At 44.5% G+C, this 27,143-nt stretch overlaps 1 protein-coding gene across 2 annotated transcripts in view; it reads right to left on the bottom strand.

The window, feature by feature from the left end:
* Positions 1–10,457: 10,457 nt before the first annotated feature.
* The window catches only part of PGPEP1 (pyroglutamyl-peptidase I), a 432,802-nt gene continuing 416,116 nt past the window's right edge, over positions 10,458–27,143 (bottom strand). For both annotated transcript variants that reach the window (XM_069649268.1, XM_069649269.1), the window contains one exon: positions 10,458–11,223. In XM_069649268.1, the coding sequence (XP_069505369.1) occupies positions 11,031–11,223 (193 nt within the window). In that variant the 3' untranslated portion in view covers positions 10,458–11,030. The remainder of the gene's footprint in view (positions 11,224–27,143) is intronic.

The following is a 27,143-nucleotide window of genomic DNA, read 5'->3' as shown; positions in this document are numbered from 1 at the left end:
ACTTTGGCCCCCTTTGACTGGCCGCTCCTCTCGATCCACCAAAAGACGATTAGTATCGAAAGGAACCTCCCCTCCAATGCTGTCCTCTAGGACGAAAAGGCAGAGGTTGGCGAACTGCAGCGCTCAACGACTTTGCTGCAGCCTTTGAGGTCTGCAACCTCTCAAGGCTCTCGTCAGCCTTGCTGCCAAAAAGATGGACACCATCAAAGGGCATGTTGAGAAGCCAGGCTTGTACGTCAGGAGCAAAACCCGACTTCCGCAACCACGCAAATCTGCGCATCACGGTGCTCGCCGCCATGGACCGGCTGACACAGTCTGCCATGTCCAGACCCGGCTGAACGGATTCACACAGGGCATCCTTGCCATCCTGAACAAGGGCAAGAAAACCATCCCGTTCCTCCCCTTCGGGAATATGTTCAGCCGCCAAAGACACACAATTCCACAGAGTGTGAGTGAAATGTGCTAAGGCACACAGAGTTGGCTGCCTGTAAAGCCATACCCCCTGAAGAAAACACTTTCTTCGCCCAGCCATGAAAATGTTTGTCATCCCTATCAGGAGGGATGGTAGGGTAGGATGCCTGCTTTGCCGGGGCCGTAGCCGCCTGCACCACCAAACTCACCGTAGTGGAGTGCGTCGTCAAGTAGCAGGGGTCGCTACTGGCTGGACAGTATTTTTTTGGCAATGACTTGCTCACTGCCGGGAGACTCTTCGGAGCAGTCCAAGCTGCCGCCACCCTTCTCTGTTAAGCCATATGAAATGGCAGCACCGGGTCAGTGGGTGGACCTTGGTCAAGGCTATCTGTCAGGTCATCCTGCAGAAAATCCACTGGTGGCGCAGACCACTCCAAGTACTCCATCACCCTCGACATGAGGCGTCTGTATGAAGATTCAGCATGCGTACCAGGCTCAGTCCTGCCAAACTCGACCTCCGGGAAGGTAGCAAGACCACTGGCATCGTGCAAAGACTGACGCAGATCTTCCAACTGGCTATGACCTGATAACAGGTCGTCAGGAACCTCATCAGGTACCAATAAATAAATCCCTGGATGAGGGCACAGAAAAGGCAAATACAGGCCTCACTGACTTTTTCGGGGCCTTCCTCAGAGTTTCCACCGATGCACGGGGTACCTCCGGTAAAGCCTCCACAAAAGGCGCCAAGGGCTTCGACGTCGAGCGTGGTGCCGATGGCTTCGACACAGGCCTCGAGGGCGGTGCCCCGAGCGTGTCCTTCGATGGCCTCGGTGCCGATGGCGTCGATGACTTCCTTGGAGGCGGAGCCTCGAGAGAGTCCCTCGACGGACATGGCTCCGATGGCATCGACGTCTTCTTAGAAGACCTCACAGGTACCGCCGGTCTCGAGGGCATCGAGGACCAGGACCTGAAGCGGGCATGGCTAGAGCGATCCACCTTGTCCGATCGGGACCTCGAAGGCTCCCGATGATCGTGCCGACTGCCTAAGCCCAAATGTGTGCGAGCGGTGGCCCTAGCACCTTCCCTGCTGGCTTCTTTTGAAGGCGCGGACGGAACAGAGCCCTGCGATTGGAAAATTGCCATTATCTCCATACGAAATGCATCCCATTCCGCAGGAGAGGAATGCTTGTTGGGACAAGCAACCCGCCGTCTGGCGGAGTCCTCGGACGAGCACAGGGAAGGAGACCGGTGACGGCGCTTCCGCGAGTGCCTCGAGGAGGCAAAGGAATGGCGGTAACCACTCCGGGACCGAGACCCCCCCCTGGACTTACGCCAATGATGCAGAGAGTCGCCCCTCGAATAGTCGGTCGAAAGCCCTGCGAATTTCAACTTTCACTGTTTGGAAACCCTACCTACAGTAAGCTTCTTCCGCTTCCGCAAGGCCTTCAATGTTAACGACTGGCAATCGTCACCTTCATCGGTGGCGTGGTCCTCGCCGAGGCACCAGAGGCAGACATCGTGCTGGTCTGTAAGTGACATCTTGGAACTGCAGTCCCAACACTTCTTGAATCCCGACCGCGGGGTAGAGGCGATCCGGGTAACACATTCTTTGGACCTGATTATAAAGGCGGAAGGAAGCCAGCTGAGCTGTTGGTTCTATAAAAAGAAACAACAGACAAACACCACGCTCCACTTCTCTAGTTTCCACCCTAGATCCTTCAAGGGGAATCTACCCTTTGGCCAATTTTTGCATCTCAGACGCAACTGCACCTCACTAGATGACTATTATGAGCATGCTAACAAGCTCAGCATAAATCTTCAAGGAAGAGGTTACCCTAAAAACTGATCTCCCACTCCATGAAAAGGGCACAGATCGCACCAAGGGAAACCCTGTTGAAACCCAAGAACCAGAGAGATACGGAAAACAAGCTTACCTGTGTCACAACAATTAACACCAATTCCTACCATGTAAAAAAAATATATTAGGGATGGATGTGCAGATCCTTGGCCAAAATGTCCTAACACACCACTACACGTTTTCGTATTCAAGCTTACACAAATTGTGAAGGACAAACTGGTCCATTCAAGACCCAAACAGGTGAAGGCTACCCATTTGAATTGGGGAATGGACCCTTTAAAGGGAAACTTCCCCTGTGGCAACTGCAAGGTATGCAGATACACTAGGCAGATGCAATCCTTTTAGATCAATAAAAGGCTGCAGAAATTCAAATTCCTCTATAAATGCAAAACGCCTAATGCTGTATATTGCATACAGTTGGAACACAAGCACTCCGCAGATAACCTGGTCTGGTGGGTGCTCGATATTGTGAAACACATGACCAATCCTCAGAGAATTCTTCTTAATAAGGAGGTGGATATACCAGCGTAACACGATTGAAAGAGGTCACAATGAAGAGATGCCAACATACTGGTAACCTCAAGTTATATTTTCCCCATTTTGACCATACATCTACCCCAGTCTGTGACAGGCCAGCTATCCATCTACCAGCCACCTTCATGGTCACCATGGTATCAGGCCTACCTCAGATAGTGAAATTACATGGATCTGGTGGACACTGCACAATTGATTATCTTAGCAAAAAATCCCCTTTTTGGACCTTCGACATTCAGCGCCTCTCCCCTCTCCTTTTGCCTAGAGGGTTTCTCAGCACATATGGGCATGTGAGGTTATCTGCCAGGTACCTCCATCACCAGCAAGCACCAGTCCTGGATCGGAAATATATCTTTGCCAATATGCAATCAATTATGGGACATACATCTTTTCTTTTTAAAGAGGGTGCCCATTTTCACGATCAGGGGATTCGACTGCCGGAGCAGGTATGTACCGTGCTCAGCGAGCACTCGTGCCTATAGGATTCACAGACCTTGAGATTTAGGTGATCCCACAAATCTAATATCAGATTATTTTTTTACATGGATTAGCCTTTACTTACGCTGTACAGACGTCAAACAGTTCCATGAGATACCAACGCGGACACATTGCACTCCCTGAGAAGCTTACGAATTACTGGTGAAGCAAGCTCCCCATCCATAGGCGAGTTTGATAAGCCTTGTTATGTTATGTATACTTCGATAGCGCTAGCAGCCCGCAGGCATCAGGGCGCTGGTAACATGCAACAAATACTAGATATACCTGGGACACCCTTAATAATCCCTATGGACTCTGTTTCCTAACTGGATGCCATCACTTAAAGAGGCACGACTTCAGGCATTTCCTGAACGTTTGATAATTCTCTTCCAACCGAAGGGTGGAAGGTAATTTGTTTCATTGTTGCGCGGCAAGCACTGCAAAGGATCTGTCCATACCTGCCTTAAACTTGTATCTTGGCACATTAAGCAATCCTTTGTCTGCTGAGCGTAGCTGTCTCAAGGGAGTGTATCTTACAAATTGATTCCTGAAGTATTGGGGGGCATCTCCAAGAATAAACCTGTGTATGATGGTCAATGACTTAAAGTTCACTCTATCCTCAACTCTTAACCAGTGCAGAGATTTTCTTGCCGTTGTTATATGAACCCTGGTTTGTATTCTCTTCAATATGCGTACCACGTCGTTTTCCATGACTTGACAACTTTTTTTTGGTTGCTCCTAGTAACAATGCGTTGCCGTAATCCAATCTAGACAATACTATTCCTCTAGCAATGGTTGCTGTATTTTCCTCATTCAGATAAGGTCTAATTGCTCTCCTGAGGCATAGGTAGTATGCATTATTTTTATGCAAGTAGTTGACCTGCGGCCTCTGTGCTCACTGAGGCATCTACCATCATCCCCAGTGTCTTGACCTGGCTCATGACCAGTATTTTAGCCTCTTTAATTGAGGTTTTCTCCTAATTTGGCACTAGCTGAACTGGTTCCGAAGATCATGAGCTCCGTTTTCGTGTTGTTTAAATACATCCAATTTTGCTGCATCCATAGGTCTATTATGCAGTATATTTCAGCTATTTTAGCACTATCACTGGTCTATTCTCCCTCCAATTCAATAAAGAGTTGCGTATCGTCGGCGTCATTTGTAAAAAAAAAAAAAAAAAAAAAAGACGCCAACGTCATCCAACAAGTCACAGAGGCTTCTCATGTATACATTAAAAAGCAACAGGGATAAACTAGCGCCTCGAGGTACTCCAAAGATAATTGATATGGCCTCTGAAAACGTTCCCCCCCCCCCCCCCCAAGTGCACTCTAGCTTGGTGCTCCGCGAGTAAGGATATGAGCCAGTCCAGGGCAACCGGGGAGCACCCCGCTATTCTCTTTAGCGCCTTTACTAGGAGATTGTGATCTACCAAATCAAAGGCCGCGCTAACCAGCGCTTTGGTGTAAAGCGCTATATAAACAAATAAATACAAAATCAAGATCAAGCAACATCAGCATCCCTGTTTTGCCTCTATCCACTAGCTCTAGCATATGGCTTTACAGGTCCAACATAGCCGTTTCCGTTCTATGGACAGCCCTAAAGCCGGATTGTTGTTGGTGAAGTGATGCCTGATCTTCTATGTGTTTCTGTAAATGATTAGTTGATATTTTATCTAATATCCTGAGGATGAAGTTGTAATTAGTGATCGGACGAAGATTACCTGGGTCCTTCGGATCAACACCTGCCTTTTTAACCAAAGGTGTAATTGCTACTTTTTTAATTTCCTTAGGCACTAAGCCTTCTTTAAAAGATGCATTGATTATTTTGGCAAAAACTGGAGCAAATATTTCCTTGTTTTCTAATATGATTTTTGAAGGAGGTATATTTTCAACACACAATGTTGGTTTCATTTTATTCAGTACCCCCAGTAAGTGGTTCAGTGAAGAGTTGAAACAAACAAAAGGAGCTCTAGAAAGAAAGTTGCACCACAATCCTTCTAAGGAAAATAAGGATATATGGAAGCAATCTAACAAAAACTACAGGGAAAGTATAAGAACAGCAAAGGCTAATCATTATAATAAGAAAATAGCAGCAGCATCAAATGCCACAAGTAAAATATTCGAGATAATAAGTATTGAAAAACCAAAGGCCCTCACCCCGCCTATCTCTCCATCTAAGGAAGACTGCGATATAGTCCAAAATGCTTTTGCAGCAAAAACACAAAAGGCATGAAACAATATAATTAAGGCCAGAGAATTTACAGGAAAAGCCACAACGGAGAAATACTGTCTTAATCTGGGAGTGATGGATACATTTAACTTCACACCAGTTTCGGAAAAAGAATTCTGGTGCTTGCTATTTTTTCTAGCTACTTTAGTTTTCATTGGAACTTCTTGTTCCACCAGATTTTGAATCTGTGAAAGGTATTTATTTAGCATCACTTCACAGCTATCTTGGTCTTGAAAAGATTTCAAGATTCTAGATATGCAAGGTTTCAGTTGTTCTGCCCCTATGTTTTTAAAGTTTCTGCTCTGTACTTTAATATGAGGGTTAGGTTGCTGTTTGGTATTTTCCAGTGTTACCTCAAAAGAAACCAGAAAATGGTCACTCCAAATACATGCTTCAGTAATGACTTTCTGGGTCTGCAGGTTTTGGGTTAGGGCCCAATGGAATTGGTTTCCTTGTGGAGTTTTAGGTTCTTTATTGATCACTAAGTAATCACGATTCTTTAAGGTATTCTCAAGTGTAATGGCTTCTTTATCAGCCTTATTCGCTCTCCAATAATTAAAATCATCAATTAGCAACGTAGATGTATTTTGTGATTTCAAATGTATTAGCTGGAAGCTGATCTCATTAGCAAAATCTGAAACTAAGGATGGAGGTCTGTAAATGACTACAATGTTGAGGCAGTCATTGGGTGTGTAAGTTAATTTCAACTGTAATGTTTCACATCCACTGCAAATAAAGTTTGCTTTAAATAATGTCATTGATTCTCTTGCTATAATAGCCACTCCCCCACCCTGCCCACTATCTCTATTTGTATTATACACTGTGTAACCTTCTGGTACTGCTATATCACAGGTGGGTCCTATTGGGTCTTTTAACCATGCTTCCGTGATACACATCACACCAAATTGTTTCTTAGTGATCAGCTTGTGTATGTTGATTGCATGTTTGCACATGGAGCGGGTATTTAACAGTCCTATCAAGCAAGAGTTTCTGTGAGTGATTCAGCCGTCCCTCTGCCTCATTCCACAGACTGCAGCAGACTGTGCCTGCCCGTGCGCACCAGCACCTTCGCGCCGGGTGTCTAAGGGAATTCGGGCACAGAACTACAATTCTGCTGGGAATTGTAGTTTTTAGGCAATTTTTGGCGCATGCAGGAGAATCTGGTTTCTCAGCTGCAGCTCGCACCTTGACTAACCAATTAAGGATATATTTCAAATGGTTTTAAGCTCAAAAGCAGTTCTTGCTGCTGATAAATGTATAATTACACTAAACAACAGTTTAAAACACAAGATTTAAAATACAATTGTTCTAAAATCGATCAGTGCCCAACTAAAATAACAGCTTCTAAATGCACATTCGGATTCTAAACTTAATTCTCACTATAGCCACACTATTTTAAATCAAGTGGATACAACACTATTTAGCAACCACTAGCTGCCTTTTGCTTTGTTTTTTTTCCATGCAGACCTAAACTAGTTAATGCTATATGATCTCCCAACACAACAGAGTTCTCCTTTAATAAATGAAGGGAGCGCCATCCCTCATATCCACTTTGGATATATGAACCAGAGAGGTATGTCCTGGGCTTTTTCTAATTTTACTCAGGACACTGGTTGTGCATGCATAAGTGCAATTGACTAGCTGTTTGCATCAAGTACTCTTTCCATTCTGGTAATTAGGCGCTTGATTCCTCTAGGAGTTTTCCCAGGAGGAATTTCTCATTTGCAATTAAGGGCGAGTCCACGAATTAGGGTGGATACTCATCTACTCACTAGAGAAACTATTCACAACAATACTATTGTATTTGGGTTATGGTATAGGCGTCACTATGGCATTTAATTTAGGTGCATTCATTATTGGATATCACAGTGTTTTTAATGAGTTAAGCCAAATCCAGTGTTCTTACCATCTGATTTTATGCTTTGGTCCTCAAGGGTCCCCTATTTTTTCTTGTCCCTATTACGGCAGAATATTACCATCAGTGCAGCCAAAACGTATTGCCCCCTGTGAAACATTAGGGGACACAGTGATGAGGCTGCACAGTCACAATGACAACATAGCTTTAAGTTGATCCCTGAGCCCATGATTAGGCTGATGTAGTTGCATCTGTTGAATTATACGTTTAGTAAGATAGAGAGGCAATTAGTGCAACTATAGAGTTTGTATTATTTGGACCACATTTTGGGTCCTCCCTCTGCGCTAACAGATATATCTCTACTCTATGTAGAAAGTATTTGCATTGCAGTAGGTTTACATATTTAAAAATTACATATGTATTTTTTCAAACTTTTTAAAGAATTGGTGAATTCAAATGATATGCTTGCAAAGTGAAATAAAGAACTTGCCATATGCAAGACATAAAATTATGATTTGCTTACTTGACTATCCTAAGGCTGAAATGTCCAAGGCATTGATTGAAAAAGCTAGAGACTAACAACCCACCAAGCATTCTGTAACCACCTATATCTAGGAGTTATTAGGAATTGGTTTCCATTTAGAAATTAATTCCCTGACCGGACACACTTTTTGATATAGGATGCAGGTACCGCATCAACCTTGCCCAGTCCTGGGCGATCTGGATCAGGTGGGCCCTGAATACCCGCAGCCTCCTGAGGAGGAATGACTGGTACCGGCAGGAATGCATAATGGAGCTCCAACACCTACTCCAATAAAAATGCACACAATGCCCCACCCTGAAGGAAATTTCCCCGAGCAGACCCATTTGCACTTGCCCCTTTCGTTCAATGAGTCAGAATTGCATCTGTGCTTTTTCTTGTGTAACGACAAGTGGGGAGATTGGTTAAGGGATTACGAAGGCTTTTTAGATTTCTTATGGCAACGTCCCTCTCTGTTTCTCAGCCTCGCCGTATCATATTACGATGACCTTGGAAGCGATTTTGCCGGGGATTTAGACTGGGGTCTGCCGAGCACCAGTTTATCAGAGCGTTCCTTCAATGACAGACAAGAACCACATTGCTCTGCGTCATGTCCAACACCAAGAGACCACACACAGATAGTGTGTGGGTCCGTGAGGGACATTAAGGAGTTGCAATCCTTGCAGCATTTAAACCCGGATGGCTTGGGCCCCAACATACTGTGGTAGTATCGAATTCTAGAATCAAAAACTAGCCGGTTCCGAATAGCATGGCGAGCTCACAAAATAAAGGAACCAATCGAAAGGGGGTGGGGGGAGCATGGGAGTAGTGCATCCTTTTAGACAACACCCGACGTTGCGTCCGATCAAGGAATGGCATGACCGTATACGAGTAAGTCAATGACAGAGCAGAACCACGTCCCCAGTTGAAAGCTTTTCCGAACCACTATCGCAGGATAGCCTATCAAGATAACAAATCTGTGGGAGAATGTAATCCACTGAAAACTATATATTTTAGCTTTATCAATTGTGAGTGATCAGCCAATCGGAATGCAGTATTACAGCACATGAATCCAGCAGGAATATACGTTTTGAAAAGCTCTGTAAATTAGTCACTCAATTGTCTGAACAGTGTTAAGAGCCTCTAAAAATAATGTTTTCTGCCCCAATGAGAACCTGAAAGTTGTCCTAGTATTGACATATTTACCTTTGTGGCTTTGTGTTGGCAAGGTACTAAACTACTGTTTTGAGGAACAAATATGTTAAGAATAGATAGAGTGCAGTCGTTTACTGTACAAAAAACCACTGTAGGGAAAACGAACACTTCAGCTGCACTTTATGACTAACAAATGATGGTTGCCATTTACTGTGCAGTTAACTACTTTACAAGGAGCCCTTATGTAAAACTGTTAGGTGTTTCTGCAGATAGCTGATCTTACCATTTAATACTGCAGTTACATGGGTACGGAATAAAAAATATAAAGTGCGCAGGTTTCAATGCATTTACATATTTAAAGTCATGCGTGTCAACTCTCTTGCAATTTCTGGTTCATTTCGAGTGGAAAGCCAATTAATATCAAGAATTAATTTGGGTCAGCTGAAATGAATATGTGCTTAATTCTATAGATTTAAAACATATGTTATAATTAAAAGGAAGCATGCACTTTGAAGTCCTCCAGCAAAGGACAAATTCACAACCTACTTAATGTTCCACGCAGCCAGGCCAGACACACTAATATTTCTAATCTTTTTGAAAATGCTTAAAGAAAAAAGAAAGTAATCTTCTGTTCTCCTTTATATTCTGATAACAGACCAGAACCTCTGAAAACCTGTTTTACTATAAGGCAGCGCTGCTTTTGAAACAATGTCGGTCTTTAAAAGTTTTTTTTTTCTTTAAGACAATGTTATTATGTTATTTTCCCCGACTGTATATTTCTATCGGATGAGTGATTTGGCTGCCCCTTGTTATAGGGAACAGGGCCTCTGGTTTCAGACAGCACATGAGGTTTGATGCCATGAAGTCCGAAACTGGCGGCGATTCCAAAACTAACAGTTAAAAGGCACACAGGCTTTAAAAATAATGAGGATTAATTTGCTCTAGCAATATGAATTTTCAACGTCTTCCCAGTATGGATAATAGTCAACATAGCATTATGCAGGTAGGCAGAACATTGAGCCGACTCTGGCTTCTTCTTGAATACATTACATTTCCAGTTTTACTCAGAAAATGGTCAGAACTTAAAAACCGAGGACTTCCCAATTCTGCACTATGGCGACGTCTCAATCAGTTCAGTGTAAAATAGTAACCTAAAAGCAGATGCTATTTTTCCATTGGTGCAGAAACCTAGATATTTGATGAATGAACAGTTAGAACACTCCTTCACTAGCCATCAAAGGAATCTGTATGACTACCAGACTATGTTGCTCACGTTCTTGTTTAAAAATCATACCCACAAGCATTCACAAATTCTCACTGGCAGACTTAAGCTTCCGTTTAAGAATTTTACAACACTTGTCTCAATTTAGATTAGGCATAAACCAATGTCAAAACAAATGGTAATCATGTAGTTACCCCCTTTAAAGTCGACAGTTCATTTAATGAATGCTTTGGAAAATAGGAATCTTTCAAAGACTGGTTTAAGAATGTTTAGCAACAGCAAGTGAGCACAATTAAAAATATTCCACGTTTGACTGGAAATTATCATGAAGACACCACACCCACTTCAACTCCTTCAATATTGTCCCCTTAGCAGAATAATCATTTTTAAATTACAGCACCTTTGAAAACGCTTTAAGCTATTGCACAGTGCACAACTCCTGTCAACAACCAATTCAGGACACTGGTTCATTTTTCACTCTTCAGTAGTTGCAGCTCCTCGAATGATCAGACTTTGCATCACAATCGTTACTAACTGAAGAGGCAATTCCATCTTGAAAGGCTTCTGATAGCCAGTGGGTCAGGAATTTGTGCCAAGAAGGTCAACACTTTGTCAATCCGTAAACCAGTTGACATTTCAAAAAGATTTGTTATCAACAAGATTTGTCAGCAAAATTAAGGTCAATTTAGGTCTTTTTCTTTCATTTCTTGAAGGACATCTTGTTTTGTAGCAAGACAGACTCTAAAGCAAGTGCAAAATCAGAGGAGTTCCTCAGAATTCATGGCAGCACTTGATAGTATTCTTCGATTGCTCCAATACCTCAATCATCTCTTCAATGATGGTTTGCAGAGCTCGGCCAAGTTGCTGAGACGAATATGGTTTTCCTAAAGGAGGAACGTGCACAAATGCTGAACGCCCGTGGCTCTGATACAACGATGTGTAGTATGTAAAATCACATAGGTACCTGTAATTTGAAAAAAGGTTTAGTATCTGGAAATATTAAATAAAGAATGCATTGAACACAGGATATATGGCATACATTGCTCACCGTAATCTTATTTCTGATTCTCATATCAGCTTAGATTCACATGCTATGCATAGGCCGAAATCTAGTGGTAGTTGCAGAGTATTTGGCCGAAAATTGGGTGCGTTTGTAATAGTATCCCTAGTGTCGAGGACCCTCAGATTGTTTTGTTTCCGACCTGAGGTTGCATTAAGAGTTTGCGTGAGTACAAGAAAGATAAAGTAGAAAGGTAAACATCTATGCAGGAGGAGAGGAATAGTGGGGGCATGTGAATCTAAGAAGATACACGCATCAGAAATTCAATTACGGTGAGTAACGTATGCTTTCTGAGGCTAGTGGATCTGCTTTGATCACATGCTATGAACAGATTAGTGAGCAGTGTCTGGAGAAGGCGAGTTGTGAGAAGGTACATGGGCAAATAGAGGTTTTAATACTGCTTGTCCCACCTGTGAATCTGCTTTAGAGTGTGTGTCTAGGCAGTAATACTGAGTAAAAGGTATGAATAGAGCTCCAAGTAGCAGCTTTGCAAATTTCATCGAAAGGAACATTTGCAATGAATGCTGAAGTAGCCTCTGTGCTTCGAGTATAGTGGGCTCTTGGTGTAAAAGGTAATGTCAAAATAGTGAGTAGCAATGCTGCATGCATTGGACTATCTGGCGATTGCATTTTTTTTTTTTTTAGAAACATGAGCTCCTTCTCTGCCAATTGCTATGGAAACAAAGTTGATCTGTTTTCCTTAGCAGCTTAGTAGATGTAGTACAATACTGCCTTCCTCACATATGCGGTATGGAGGCCTTTTACTGCTGAATTTGAGGGATGTTAACACGTAGTATTTCGATAGATTGACGAACATGGAATTTTTATATGAATTTTGGCAAAAATCTAGGATCTGTTCTAAGAACCACCTTGTCTTTCTGACCAATAATGGAAGGGTCTTGAACTGAAAGCGCTTGCAGTTCACCGACTCGTTTTATAGAGTGATAGCTAGTAGAAAGACAGCAAGTTAAATGCTTCAGACTGGCTTTGTGCATAGGTACAACGTGTGGACCCATGAGCTTTGTGAGTACAACATTGAGATCCCAACCCAGCGGTGGATTGGAAATGGGAGCATATAGTCTTAATTCCTTCCATGAATGCTTTAATAACTGGTTCTTTACACCTCAAAACAAAATATTGTGGAATGTAAGCAGACAGAGCTAAGTGTACTTTGATGAAGTTAAAGACTACACCGGGGTCTAGTAGGTAATAGTGAAGTATGTTGGATGGAGAACAGGCAATTGGATTTATATTGAGGTACCCGTAAACGTCAAATCTTTTCCACTGGTTAAAAATTATAGTGCGTCTTGTCTTAGGCTTTCGTGCTTCTTTAAGGACGTCCATACACCTTTGTGGACAATTTAAATTTACAAACGCTATTACTTCAGGAGCCAAAGTTCAGATTCTGAGGGTATGGATGGAATGTCGTCCCCTTGTGGTGGTACAGTATGCTGGAGGGGCACAGAAGCTTCATTGGTTTGCACATTGCAAGTTTGAGTAGGTGTGGAAGCCATGGTGGTTGCACCCACATTGGAGCAATTAGAATTAGTACAACTTGTTCCTGGTGCATCTTGTGCACTATTGTGTTCAGGTGTATTGTCAGTGGAAAAGCGTAAGAAAATTTCCCTGACCAACTCATCCACAGGGCGTTCCCCTTGGATGCTGCTTGGGGAAACCTGGATGCGAAGTGTGTTCATTTTGCGTTTTGTCTTGTTGCAAACAAGTCTAGAGATGGATTGCCCCAATTGGTGAAACTATTGCTTATTTATTGTTTGCTTGTTGGGCGCTTATACAATAAGAAATACGGTTTTAAAGTGCCCGCAGGGCAAGGGGGGGAGCAGGAGTGGAAAATACATTAAAATACAAAGAAAAATTATATTTAAGAGCAGTGGGAGAAAAGGAAGAGGACAAACCTACTATGCCTTGTGAGTATTCAGAATGTGCATGTGCAACAAGGAAGAGGGTAGGGGGGGTAAGTACTAGGGTGTCGGAGCTCATGGGTGAGCCACATATGAAGTGCTAGGAATGTAGAGTGCTACATGGCCTAGAGCCTCGAAGGGTGTAAGTGCAAGCCTCCAGGGCGTAGGGTGCAAGTGCAACTGAAGAGGATAAACAGGAGCTAGGCCGATTGGGTGCGGGAGGTCAGGGCCCCCAGGGATGCATAAGGGCCCAGGACACCAATCACAGCAACTGTGGGATTAGCAGGGGAGAGAAGAAGGGAAGGAGAATTTGCCACTTGTGTTTTGCGGGTAGCTGTAGACTTCTGCTAAGTGGGTCTGCTAGTGAATTTGTTCCCCTGGAACATGACACTAGGAAAATGTTTAGCTTGAGAGACCACTTCCAAATCTTTTGGGATAAGCTGGACAGACTTAAGATTGTGTCCGTGCCCGGCTTGTTCAGAACATGGCAGCGGTACTGTCTGTGAGGACTAAAACTGTTGGTCCTGCTAAGTGTAGTTGTAATGCTTGCACGGATTGGAGGATTGCTAGCAATTCTAGTAGGCTTATGTGTTTTTATTGCCATTTGTGTTCACATGCCGTGTGCAGTATGAGTAAGGTACTGAGCTCCCCATCCCGAGTGAGACCTCAGTTGCGAGTGTGGCTTGTACCGATGGGGTTTCCCTTTACATGAAGGTTTCCCTTTTAACATGTTGTCTCTTATCCACCAGCTTAGCCCTTGTACAACGGTTAGTGAAACAACCACTAGATTGTCCCAATGACCCCTGCCTGATACCATTGTTGCGCTACCCACTCTTGCATCGGGCACATGCGCAGCCACGTGTGTGGAACAAGATGAAGGCGTGGCGCCATCATACCAAGCAGGTGCATTGCCTTGCGCATGGTTCTCTGACGACCGGCTATGTAGTGAGTTACTTGAAATAGCATGTTTTGTACTCTCCTGTTTGAGGGGCAGGCCAACTGTTCTTGAGTCTTTATTATTGCTCCCAGGAATTGCTTTGACTAGGGACAAGATTTGATTTTTTTCCCCGTTGATGGAGAACCCCAATTGGAACAACAGATTGATTGTTCTTTGGGAGTTTTTGCACATTTGTGGCATTTCCCCAGTTATGAGCCAGTCGTCGAGATATGGGTACATACAGATTGATTCTCTGCGTAGGTGCGCTGCTACGTCTGCTAATACCTTTGTGACCACCCTTGTACTTTGAATTGGTAGTATTTGTTTGCAATTTTGAAGTGCAGGTATTTTCTGTTCGCTGGCAACATTGAAATATGAAAGTATGCATCTTTCACGTCCAATGATGCCATGAAATCACCTTGTTTTAACAGTGGGATTACCTCTTGTAGCGTTCTTATGCAAAGCTTTTGTGGTTTTACATATTTGTTGGCTGGACGCAGGTCTAGAATAGTGAAGACTTTCTTTGGCACAAGGAAGTTTACTTCACTGAATATATAATCTCGTTTACCTGGTGTGCAGGGAGCAGTTCGATTGTGCCATTTCGGAGCAGAAACGTGAGCTCTAGTAGAATCTTCTTGTATTGTGGCGACATCTTACGGTGTTGGAGGATGGTGTGGAGTTTTTCTAAAAGTGTGTTGTAGTATCCCCCTGCCATTACGGATAAGACCCACTGATCGGATGTGATCTCCTCCCATGCGTGGGTTAACTGGCAAATGCGACCTCACACTGGAGTTGCACAGGAGTTAAACTGTAATGGAACGTCATTGTTTAGAGGCAGGGAAGCCTCTGGTGGCGGAGGCTCCACCTCCACTTCTTGCTCTTTTATATCCTCTTTGAAAAATGGGTTGGTAACTGATGGACTGACCCTGTATATTGCTCCAGGAGGAGGATTGTCCTTGTCTACACCCCTATAGAGTGTGGATAACCTTGACCACGAAAGGAGCGTCTGGTATTGAACATCCTCTGTTGAATAAACAGTGTTTGTGATTTGGCCCAATAATTTTCATGTTTCATTTTCCTTTCACACTCTTTAGTGCATCATCCAGTGCCTTGCCAAATAGCATTTTGGGTTCTATTGGCATGGGTAGTATAGCTCAGTGGCAACACACTCATCTTGGAAGCAAGACGATGCAGAGAAACAGGTTTGAATCCCAGGTCTGCGCTTGGAAACCTCTTCAGTATTAAGCGCATTATAAAAATATATATATATCATATTTAAGAGGGTGGCCTGGGTCCAATTTGACACCTAACTGGCATAGCCAAGCCTGCCATTTTATCGGCGTGCCTTCTGCTATAAAGAATCCACCTTTATCTGCTGTGTCGAAATTATTTTTTAGGACGCAACTGGCCAATTTGTTTGCCCTCTGAGATGGTCTTACAGAGCTGTAACCTTAAGGGCTCAGGAACAGTGTCTACCTGTTGTACCGTATCCCAGACATGGCAGTTTTAACCGGAAAGTAAGATGGTATTATTGGCAATACAAGTAGTATGCAGCAGAAGAGGATACCGGACAAATGTATACATCTTCTTGCTCTCTTTGTCTGGGGTGCTTCCGTAGAAGCTAGCGGGGTGCCAGCTCTTTTCCTTGTGGTAGTTACCACTAAGGGGTCTGGTTTCAGCGGACCCCTGATATAGAGGGGATCTTTTGGGCCAGGTTTGGAAATCTTTTCAATGCGAGGATTAACTGCTCTTGTTAAAGAGGGAGTAACAAGAGACGGTACGATTTAGCTCTGTACAGACTTGAGTAGGGGAATAACTGTCACAGATTTTTTTTTTGTCCCCCAAAATGTTGTCTACAAAATTTGTATCTGCAGTTGATTATCAGTTGATTATCAATTGGTGACTCAGCAATAGGCTGGTCCTGGTTTTCTGGGCATATATATCTGGATCATCATAGAACTGGTCTTGGTTATGTTGGTTATCTTGTGAGATCTGATCACCTTGATGAGAAGTGTCAATAATGTACAGAGAAGTGTCCTGACAGTGGCTAACAAAGGGTTGGTTTGTGGAAGTACTTGACTGGGAGCCGTCTAGTCTCTGGAACTTAGAAGGTGGTCCCCCACTTACCTCCCCACTACCCTGTGGTGTTCCAGTACCCTGTGGGTGTAGGAATTCCTCTAGATGCTGGTCCATAAAAACAATTATATATAAAATCAGCAAAGCATACAATTCACTAAGACTTTTTCAAATTGTTCAGTGGTCTACTCTGTGGATTTTGTTAATAAGTTTGGCACTGATGGAGAAGGTCCTGGTTGAGAGGTATGTTTACTATGGTGTAATGCTTCTGTCAATGTGTCCTGACAGGGTGTATAATGTTTCTCTTAAGACATTTTTCGAGTGTCGAAAAACCTGAAGGTTTTGACATTTTACCTTTAACAAGTGTCTTGGGGAGATGTTTTTGTATTAACTGTTGCATTTTCGACGGGCCTTAACTGTGCGAAGATGTATGTTTTGAGGTTTCTTCTTCAGTGCACAAAAGGGCCTTTTTTTATAGAGGTGTCGGAAAGGCGCCTACTTGTCACCTGTTTGGGAGTTTTCTATTGTGGTGATTGCAAACGTGAGGACCCAGAGGACAACGGGCATTTGTTTGGGCTTTTCTTATTCCCTCGAGACCGTATGGCCATGTTTTACCGACAGCGTAGTCACCGTATCGCTCGGGCTTGTGCGTTTAGTGCGGTGATGGATATGTGTGCTTTTGCCGCCGGGGGGAGTCTGCCTGCTTACGGGATACATGGGTATCCGAGGAAACCTGATAGTCTTTGCTGTTCCTGTGTGCACCGGAGCTGCCTTCATCAGACTCTCCGGCAAGGTTGATTGACGCCTCAGCCTGCATGGCGTGGGCGGCCCAACGCTTTGTGTGGCGATCTTTTAAAGGTTGGGTTTGAAGAGTTTGCAAGACTTGCAGTGCTTTTTGGTGTGGTCTTGTGGAAGACGGCGATTGCGCACTCTCTGCATGTCTTTCCATGGGTACTTGCGATTGCAAGAGTGACAACATTTAAAAAGGAGTGTTTTCCATATCTAAACGGTAAGACAGCATGATGAACGGAAAGTGGTGTAAGGGAATGGCCATTCTTTGAGAAAAAGATGTCCTCCCTCCACCCCGCTCTCCTTATTTTGATGGACCGCAGCCCGGTCAAGGCCTGTGTAGGCCGAAGTAAACATTTGCCAAAATCGGGGATCTCTCTTCGATGCAGGAGCAGTCCGCCAAGCGTTGCCCAAGGTTGCTTGGTAGCGATAGGTGATTAAGGGATGGAACGGCAAATATAGTTTGAAATTTTTGTACTAGTAAAGGCTTATAGTCAGAAATCTCTGCAACACGCAACAGACTATGATGGCGGAAAAAAATCAATCTGAGGGACTTCGACACGTGAACGACCATGGGTACAGTAGACGTCACATTACGGATAGTATTACAACCACGCCCAGTCAACGTCCATTTTCCAATTTCAAAAAAACATCATGCAATACTCCGAGACTACCACTAGATGTCGGCCTATGTATCTATATACATACACACACACACACACAAAAGAAATCTTAGAAATAATGTAGTACTGATGCTTCTATACACAGCCTGAGAGTTCAGAGGTCCAACGATACTTGATCCAGCAGCTCTCAAGTGGTCCATGATTTTCAGTGACTGGTATAGCCTTAGCCTTTTAATGGCAAACAAATCCAACCCTAGATCGCTCAGCAGGACAGGTAAAATTGGAGCTGTGTGTTGCGGCATAACCAAACGCCAACTATCTAGACTGTTGATAAATCTAGGTTTTAACAAATGCTGCAGGTTTGCTCCAAAGCGTCTGTTTAATCTTGCAGAAACACAAAACTACCATTTCGGTGTGATGGCTCAATAAATAGGTATGGTGGGAATTGAGCAATTGTGGGGGGTTGTGATGCAAAGCTAGTACAAATCCAGAGGGCTGTAACAGGAACTTTGGGTGGTTTGAGGTGGCGGATTTACCCAGGAAGGCCTAGGGTCCAGGGGCACCTCAGCCATTAGGGGTCCACCCTGCTAATAAGGGAGCTAGTCAGTGTGAGAAACAAACATCCTACAAGCAGTACATTGACCACTCTGACACAAATCATTGATATTTCTCTTTACAGGGATGGTGCAATTTTGCTGCATTGCCAACCATCAGTGTATTCCTACAGTGGACCTTCTGGTGCATATTGTGGGCACCAGTATACTCAAACTGCATTGGAAAATGCTCCTGTGTAGTGCTGGTCCACTGACATCGATGGAAGTTTTCATGCGTCACCATACAGAACAGATAGTTAATTGTATGTCTTTTTACCCAATCTTCCACTAACAATGTACTGCAAAATGCACCATTTGAACCCATTATTTCACTGACTCATTGCTATGAAATATACGCACTTCCTAGAAAGGAAGAAGAAAAGAAAAATCCACTTCTGCCATCTAGTGCCTGGAACCAGTAAACCCCAAACATGGGGCAGGCCCCAGAACCTGAGTTCCAGCAATACTAATCTAATTTGCGAGTAGCTGCAGATATTTTACTGTATGAGACAGGAATCCCGTTGGCAGAACGAATGGTAGAAATGAACTGAATTGCTTTGGTGCACCGAAAGCATCCATTGGTCAATGTAGGTGATTCAGCAGCTTCCAGGCACAACAGCAAGGCCATGCACTGTAATAGGGCACATTAACATTTTGAGTATCGGTTCCCGGTCATGTCCCATTTGCATCTTTTGCAGAAAATGCTTGCTCTGCAGTTCGAGCTCCTACGGAGCACAGGAGGACAAATGTTAGACCTTAGCACTTCGAAACTGCCTGGGTTAGAAGAATAGGGCTTTAAACTCAGTGGACTTTAACAAATACAATCATGAGTACAATTACAACAGAAGATTTATTCAGAGGCTGTCATATGCTCGCAAAGCTAACTAGAATATTCAATCAAAGGATACATCCCATTGGACTCGAATGGCAAGAAACTGCATTCTCCAATGCCCTTTACCACGCGGTACCCAAACTAGGTAAGATCACAGACTCCATTCCGGGGACAAGGAATGCATAAAGAGGCAAAGAATTCAGAAAACATTAAAATAGCCACTGTATCTGAGAGTTAGTGGGAGGGGTGTGGAGCACATGTAGACAGCCTGATTTGGTAGTTTTCATCATTGTCGTCCACTCTTCACACGTGGGACATTTCTCGAGATGTGGTTCCTGAGGCACAGGACGTCCTTATTATCCGGGGCCTCTGAATACATGATTTACTTTACTTCAGTTGCAAAGGAACTACTTTATTTGAGCACATGGCTTTGCAAGAGCAATAACCCCAAAACATGCTGCAAAGTGTACAAAAAGAACATCAGTTGGAAAAAAAGAAAAGAAAAAAAAAATCAATCAGAAATCCTTCTGAATGCTAATAAAATAAACTTCAGTTGTCAGGAACGAGAAACCTAATACTACTAAAAGAAATCAGTGAACCCTGTTCACACCATTTCCAAGATGCCTGTGTCAGAGAACATCTTAGCTTCTTTCTAAATTAACAACAAATGCACAGCAATTGTGTGGGGGCGAAGGGTCGTTTAGGCCCCCCTCACACACTCAGCACGATGTGGACCACTTGCTCGTACAATAGCGGGGGACAACTCCATCACCCGTATGCTAACATTAGCATAAGTGGGGCTGTTGTGGGGGACACTTTGCTTCCATTTTGTGTACTCTCGACTCCATCTTTGGACTAGGCCTCACTACGATAATAAGAAAAGACTTCTCTCCCCACTGCAGCGCCGTGCACACCACGCTCATGGCCCCCACCTTCTCTCACTCTGTCTGAAAGCTTCAAAGCTCCTTTTCTCACGGATGCGCCAGGGACAACTGAAACAAATACACTAATGTAACATCTCACTCTTCCTCTGAGATCACGGTCCTGTGTGTGAACCGGCCCGAACCGTTACTTGTAGCTCATCCATCTCCACAAACCGGCCTGTGCCGTCTTACCCCGCTGTTGGAAAATTACTGCCACTATAACCCTGTGCCCCTTAAGGTATTCTTTTGATGTACCAGAAATGTGACCTTGCCATGAAGCCCACCCCAGTGTGCTCCCTACTAAAACCAGACCTCTGTCACAGTATATTGCACCCTAGAACTAACAAATGTCAGCGTGCCCCACAGTTGCTTTGATGCGCACAGGCCCACCCCATGACTGATGTTATCACACTGACCAAGACCCCTAAGCCTGGTACTCCATATAAGGCCTAATGAATAATGTTATGATCATATGCTTGCAATTTATAGGTTTACTAGGATTGACTTGAGCGTATACTAATGATCATTGTTTATTATATGTCTAAATGGTAGTTTTTCATGCTAGCTTAGTGTCTGCCCTACCTCATTGGGACCTAACCCACACCCCTCCTGGACGTTGGCAGCCGGACCACGTGACGTTCGCCCTCCCGCAAATGGAGCAACCAATCTGGATGAAGCAGCACACGTGTTTCCATATGTATCCATGTCGTTCAACCAATTCCAAGCAATTGTGGTCCCATATAGAGTGATGTCATTGATGATGTTTTGTCGATTGATAAGTACATGTTTTTGTAATGTTTGCCAGAGCGCTCTCGAGGCAACAGAGTTCTCTGGATGCCAATTATTTATAAAGAAAAACGAACTCTTGCAACCTGTTCTCTTAGTCTCATTCCCCATTGGGGTGTCTTGTATTTTTTTGGTTATGCATGTGTAAGACGGGGAGTGAGCCTTTACACAATGTACATATTTCAACAAGAACCCAATTCCAGTAGTGAGCGATAATGCCAAGGTTTCTTAAATTCATCTCATGATTAACAAAGATGGTGTGTGTCGGGATGCACAAGTACCTCCAGAAATGTTATTACATGGAAAGAGATTCGACGTGCACGGTCTTGCATGGAGTTAAGAAAGCCAGTGGATCTGCATCAGTAGAAGGGCAGTGAGGTCAAGTCTCTTATTGCAGTTTACGAGCATGGAGAGCACTTGGGTACAAATAGCCATCTAAAAGCACCTTCCGCGAATGCATCGTGGATAGCTTTAACTCTTGAGCAAAGGTCTGAAAATAATCAATATCACGTACAGAGAAATTGAGTTGTCAAGATTCAATTGGCATGGTTAACCTATTAAAACAGATTTCATGTTTGCTAGATTTAATTTCAAATACTGTAATACCAAAGACACCATTTTTATTCATTTATTTATATAGCGCGCAAGCAGCCCAAGGGCATTTCCCACTTTCAAGTACCTGATGTCATTGATGCCAGACACATGTATTCACTTAACAGATGAGCTGTATACACAGATAGCACTACACAGATAGCACGGTCACTCACTCGTCAGCGGCATATAAACACTTTGGGGAAAGGAGAGTAAACTTACTCACTATGTGGCTTGGGAACAAGCACCAACTTTCAGGACCCAATCCTTACCTTTTACTAAGTGATAGCCAGAAAGGAGATGCACTGGTTTATCAACCTGCCTGCATAGCCCACATTCTCCACAAACGTGGGGTAAAGGCGGTTTGATCCTGTGATCAATCATGTCAAAGGTCACAAAGAGCATACAAAATTAGTGAGGCCAACGTTTTGTAAAGGTTCTGTGTGGGGTTCCCCGGGAACCATATCAAGGGAGGTTGCATTTTCTTGGGCACCCAACTTCAAATGTGGCAAATCAAGCCCTTTAATCCCGAGGCACTCTAGTTACCACATAAAAACCACACAGGGTTGTAGCACCAAATACACCATTCCATAAAGCAGCTTTTGAAATCTAGCTGCAGATCTGTTAAACTAAGTGTCCATAAAGTATGTTGGCACCACACATCCCTTAGTGCTCAGGGACCAACATAATATTTGGATACGATCTGTTTAGGGAGAGTGAAGGGGAAAGGAGAGCAGTGTCCTAGAACCCACATCGCTGCATTTATACTGCCAGGAAAAGAGCGCAGCCTCTGCCCAAGTTTTAATCAAGGGTCTTCAGTCTTAAAAGTCATTGCAGACCAATCGGGAGATATGGTGGTGGAAAGTGGCAGGACAAGACTAACAGATGTCTGCACTGGGCCACTGCCTTTTAGATCATCTCTTGCACAGTACATAGTAAAATAACTTTCTCTTACATTACATTCTTTACATATTCGTGGTTACATAGTAAAAGGGAACACTTTTGGTTTATAGTCAAAGTCGAATGTCAATGTCGAAAGTCAAAATGTCTAAAAAATAAAGTCGAAAAAAAATGTCGAATTTCTTTTTTTTGTTGCTTTTTGTTTGAAATGGGGTAGGGGGTCCCCCCAACTCCGCTTTTTTGTAATTTTTATTTTCTTTTACCCCTGGAACCCAAAAAAACCAAATAAAAAAATAATTATTTTTTTTTTTGACATTATGTTTTAGACATTTTTGTAAATTGACATTTTTTCGACATTATGACTGCACACAACACTTTTTGCACCTTATGGTGTTTCTAAATGAAGTAGTGTTCTATTAGAATGAAATGTGAATGATAGTTGTAGTCCAAGTCACTGTAACCATGGCCCATATATGCAAAAGTGTTTAAAAATAAAAATTCTAAGCTCTATATGCCTAATCAACATATGTCACCGGTCCAGCTCTGACGGCGTGGACCGTTTCTGACAACTTCATCCTGATCCCAAGATGGCCTTCCATCTCAAAGGCACTTCTCACTTGTTCCCTATGCTCACAATGGGGGCTGGTGGTCCTGCACATTCCAGGTGTCAAACACAATGTACAGCTCAAATGGTCTTGAGTCCGATGTCCCTTGGCCACATGGCCATCTCAGACACAGTGTCTCGAGACTTTGCTTTGAAGACCTTGTACCGGCAATTAACATATCTTTGTCGCTGTTAACACAGGCATGGACTTTTTCTGCTGACTTCATCCTGATTCTCCCAGTTGTATACGAATTGTTCGTTTTACAATTGCTCGAATTACAATTGACCTTTTCACAATTGACCGAATTGTGAAGGTCATTGTAACATATGCGGGGGGAAACCAACAATTTGGGTAATACCATTCTCCCATATCAAGGCCACTACCCACTTGGGCCCTGCACTCACAATATGGGGGGGGCGGGGCAGAGGGGCAGGGGAATCCACATGTCCTTGTACATAACTAATCAGCAATTATGCTGCCACTGCAATGCTTACACAAAACCTTATCAGGATATCTCCAGAAGAACAAGTTAATTACCATATCTGGTAACGTTCTTTCGATGGGATGTTCCTACGACGTATTCCACATATATGACAGGTAATGTCCACAGCTGTGTTGCTTCTGAAGGTTTTTGGTAGAGGGCGTTCTGTGTCGATGGCGTTGATCCGTTGTCCCTCGAGGGCCTCCGACGAGGGTCGACGTCACCGGATGTTCTATATAGGACGCACGGCGCACGTAGCCTCAGTTCTAGTTTTTTCCCAGAACTTGTGGCACCAATCTCCTGCCAGTATGACTGCAGAAAGCCTTGCGGAAATGTAAGCTGCAATCGCATAGGAAATTCAGTAGCGGGGCAGGCTGGGATGGCGATGTGGAATATGTCGGAGGAACATCCATTGAAAGAACGTAACCAGATATGGTAAGTAACTTGTTCTTCGAGGGGATTGTGTCCTCCGACGTATTCCACATCTATGACGGACTCCCAAAGCAGTACCAATTTATGGAGGTGGGAAAAGAAACTACAATTTTAGAATTTAAGAATGCTCAATCAAATAGCTGAATAGAGGACTGCCTTACCAAAGGCCAAATCCTGCCCATGGATGGAGTCCAAGGAATAGTGTCTCACAAAAGTATGGACAGAGGACCATGTGGCTGCTTCACACATTGTGAAAAGGAACGCCCCTCTGTAGAGCAGTGGAGGCAGCCACACCCCTAGTAGAGTGAGCCCATAAGCCTACTGGAGGGTCCTTTCCAGCCAAACGGTAACACTCAGATCGTCAAAAAGATCCATCTAGACAAGGTCTGTTTGGAAGCAGCCTGGCCCAAGCGCCTTCAAGCATAACCAACAAAGAGCTGATCGTCCACTCTGACACGGGACATCCGTGAGAGATAGAAACTCAAAGCTCTTCTAGGATCCAACCTATGGAGCCTCTCTTCTTCCTTACCAGGATGTGGAGGAGGATAAAACGCCAGAAGAATCACCCTCTGGCTCAAATGGAATTCCAACACAACCTTCAGAAGAAAAGGCGACCGCACCCACAGGAGAACCCTGTCCTTATGGAAAACAGTAAAGGGTGGCTTGGCGGAAAGTGCCTGCAACTCACTCACTCTGCGTGTGGAAGTAACCGCAACTAAAAACACAGTTTTAAAGGACAACAGTTGCAACGGACTAGAATGTAAGAGCTCAAACGGAGCTACCATTAGGAACTTTAAAACCAAATTCAAATATCATCCCGGCACCTGGAAACAAACGGTGGAAACACATTAGTTAGCCCTTTTAGAAACTGAGAAATCAAAAGGGATCTTAAAATAAGTACATTCCTCAGATGAGCGCTTAAATATGGACAGCGCCGCCAGGTAACCCTTAATGGTACCCACTCTCAGGCCCTAGTAGGCTAAAGAAAGCAAAAAAGACAAAACCAAAGGAATGGAACATTGGAAAGGATCCAAATTCTGTACCCTGCACCAGTCACAGAACTTTCTCCAACGGCAACGGTACAGGGATTTCCTTGCGTGCCTTCTGGCCGAAAGCAACCCCTCTATCATGTCTTCGGGGAGGTCCCAATCCTTATACCTCAACCTTTCAGATACTAAGCATGAAGGCTGAGAGACTTGACCTCTGGATGGAGAACCCAACCCCACTCCCGTGAGAGCAGATCATCTTGGTAGGGAAGACGACGTGGAGAGCAGATGGACATGTCTAGAAGGTCTGGGTACCACGCTCTCTTGGCCCACGCCGGAGCAATGAGGATCATTCGGGAACCGAACCTCCGTAACCTCCGCAAAACTTGGAGAAAATGCATACAGCAGTGGGAAGGACCACTCCACTATGAACGCGTCCCCCAAGGATCCTTTTGTAGGAAACTCCCACGAGCAGAATCTTTCGCACTTCTGGTTGACACTGGTGGAGAAGAGATCCACTTGTGGGGGTCCCCCAAAGGGCAAAGATTTCCAAGAGAATCTCCTGAGCCAGCTCCACTCGTGAGAGACCGTGCTCTGCCTGTTCAGAGCGTTTGTCACCGCGTTTTCGTCTCCGGCCAGATGAACTGCTGAGATCGAAACTTCCTGCTGGATGGCCCAGAACCAGAGCTGCATCACCTCCCTGCACAAAGGGAGTGACCCTGCCCCCCCTTTTTTTTGAGGCAGTGCATGGCCACAGTATTGTCCGTCATAATTGGGATATTCTTCCCCTGCACAGATGGTAGGGGTAGACATGAATCCCCCTTTCCTGGGATACGCTGCCACCACCACCATCAGCTTAGTTAAGACCCTCAGGACAGAGGTCAATCCGAAAAGCAGGACCCGAAATTGAAAATGCGCGTCGCCAACCGCAAAACTCAGGTACTTTCTGTGCTTGGGATGAATCGGCACATGAAAGTAAGCATCCTTGAGGTCCAGAGACACCAACCAATCCTGAAGTTGAAGGGCTTGGAGGACTTGAGAAAGTTACCATCTTGAACTTGTCCTTCCTGAGGAGCTCATTCAACCAACGCAAGTCCATGATGGGTCTCTTTTTTCGGGATCAAAAATAAGGGGAATACCATCCCCTTGTTCCTCTCTGCTAGAGGCACAATTTCTATGGCGCCTTTCTCCATCAGGGATAGGATTTCCTGTGCAATGAGCGGATCCAGACGCTTCAAAGAGAGCTTCCCGGGTGGATTGTCGTGAGGCCTCTGCCGGAAGGCAAGACAGTAGCCATGGGCTATGATCTCCAGAACCCACACATCTGAAGTAATGGCCATCCTTCAAGATGCTGCGCAAGTCTGCCCCCAACCGGCGAACCATGGGACATGGCCTCATGACTGAGCGGATGCATCTGCGGCAGTGCCTGAGGGCAAAGAGACAACTGCCCGAGCGGCTTTGGGACCCGAGTACCTTGTTTTCCACCCAGGGTACTCCTACGGAGGCCCCTTTGACTGGCAGCTCCTCTCGATCAACCAAAGGAAGAGTAGTACCGAAAGGAACCTCCCCTCCATTGCTGTCCCCTAGGACGAAAAGGCAGAGGTTGACGAAGTGCAGCGCTCAAAGACTTTGCTGCAGCTTTGGAGGTTTGCAACCTCTCAAGGCTCTTGTCAGCCTTGCTGCCAAACAGATGAACACCATCAAAGGGCATGTTCAGAAGACGGGATTTCACATCAGGAGCAAACCCCGACTTCCACAACCACGCAAACCTGCGTATCACGGTGCTCGCAGCCATGGACCGGCTGACACAGTCTGCCGTGTCCAAACCCGACTGAACAGACTTGCACATTGCATCCTTGCCGTCTTGCACGAGGGCTAGAAAACCATCCCGTTCCTCCCCTTCGGGAATATGCTCAGCCGCCAAAGACGCACAGTTCCACAGAGTGTGTCTAAATCTTGCTAAGGCACAAGTGGTGTTGGCCGCCTTCAACGCCATACCCCCAGCCGAAAATACCTTCTTTGCCCAACCATCCAACCAAGCGCTTATCGTCCTCATCAGGAGGGATGGTAGGGTACGCAGCCTGCTTCGAGGAGGCCGTAGCTGCCTGCACCACCAAACTCTCCGGAGTATGGTGTGTCGATAAGTAGCAGGGGTCACCACTGGATGGGCGGTATTTCTTCGGAAGCGACTTATTAACTGCCAGTAGACTCTCCGGAGCAGTCCAAGCCGCCGCCACCCTCCTTTGCAAAGCCATGTGAAAACAGCATCACCGGGTCAGTGGGCGGACCTTGATCCAGGATGTCCGTCAAATCATCCTGAGCAAAATCAACAGGTGGAGCAGACCACCCCA

Source organism: Ambystoma mexicanum, chromosome 1p, assembly GCF_040938575.1.
Source record: "Ambystoma mexicanum isolate Mex_15411 chromosome 1p, UKY_AmexF1_1, whole genome shotgun sequence".
NCBI lineage: Eukaryota > Metazoa > Chordata > Amphibia > Caudata > Ambystomatidae > Ambystoma > Ambystoma mexicanum.
This window is presented reverse-complemented; position numbering and strand designations above follow the sequence as displayed.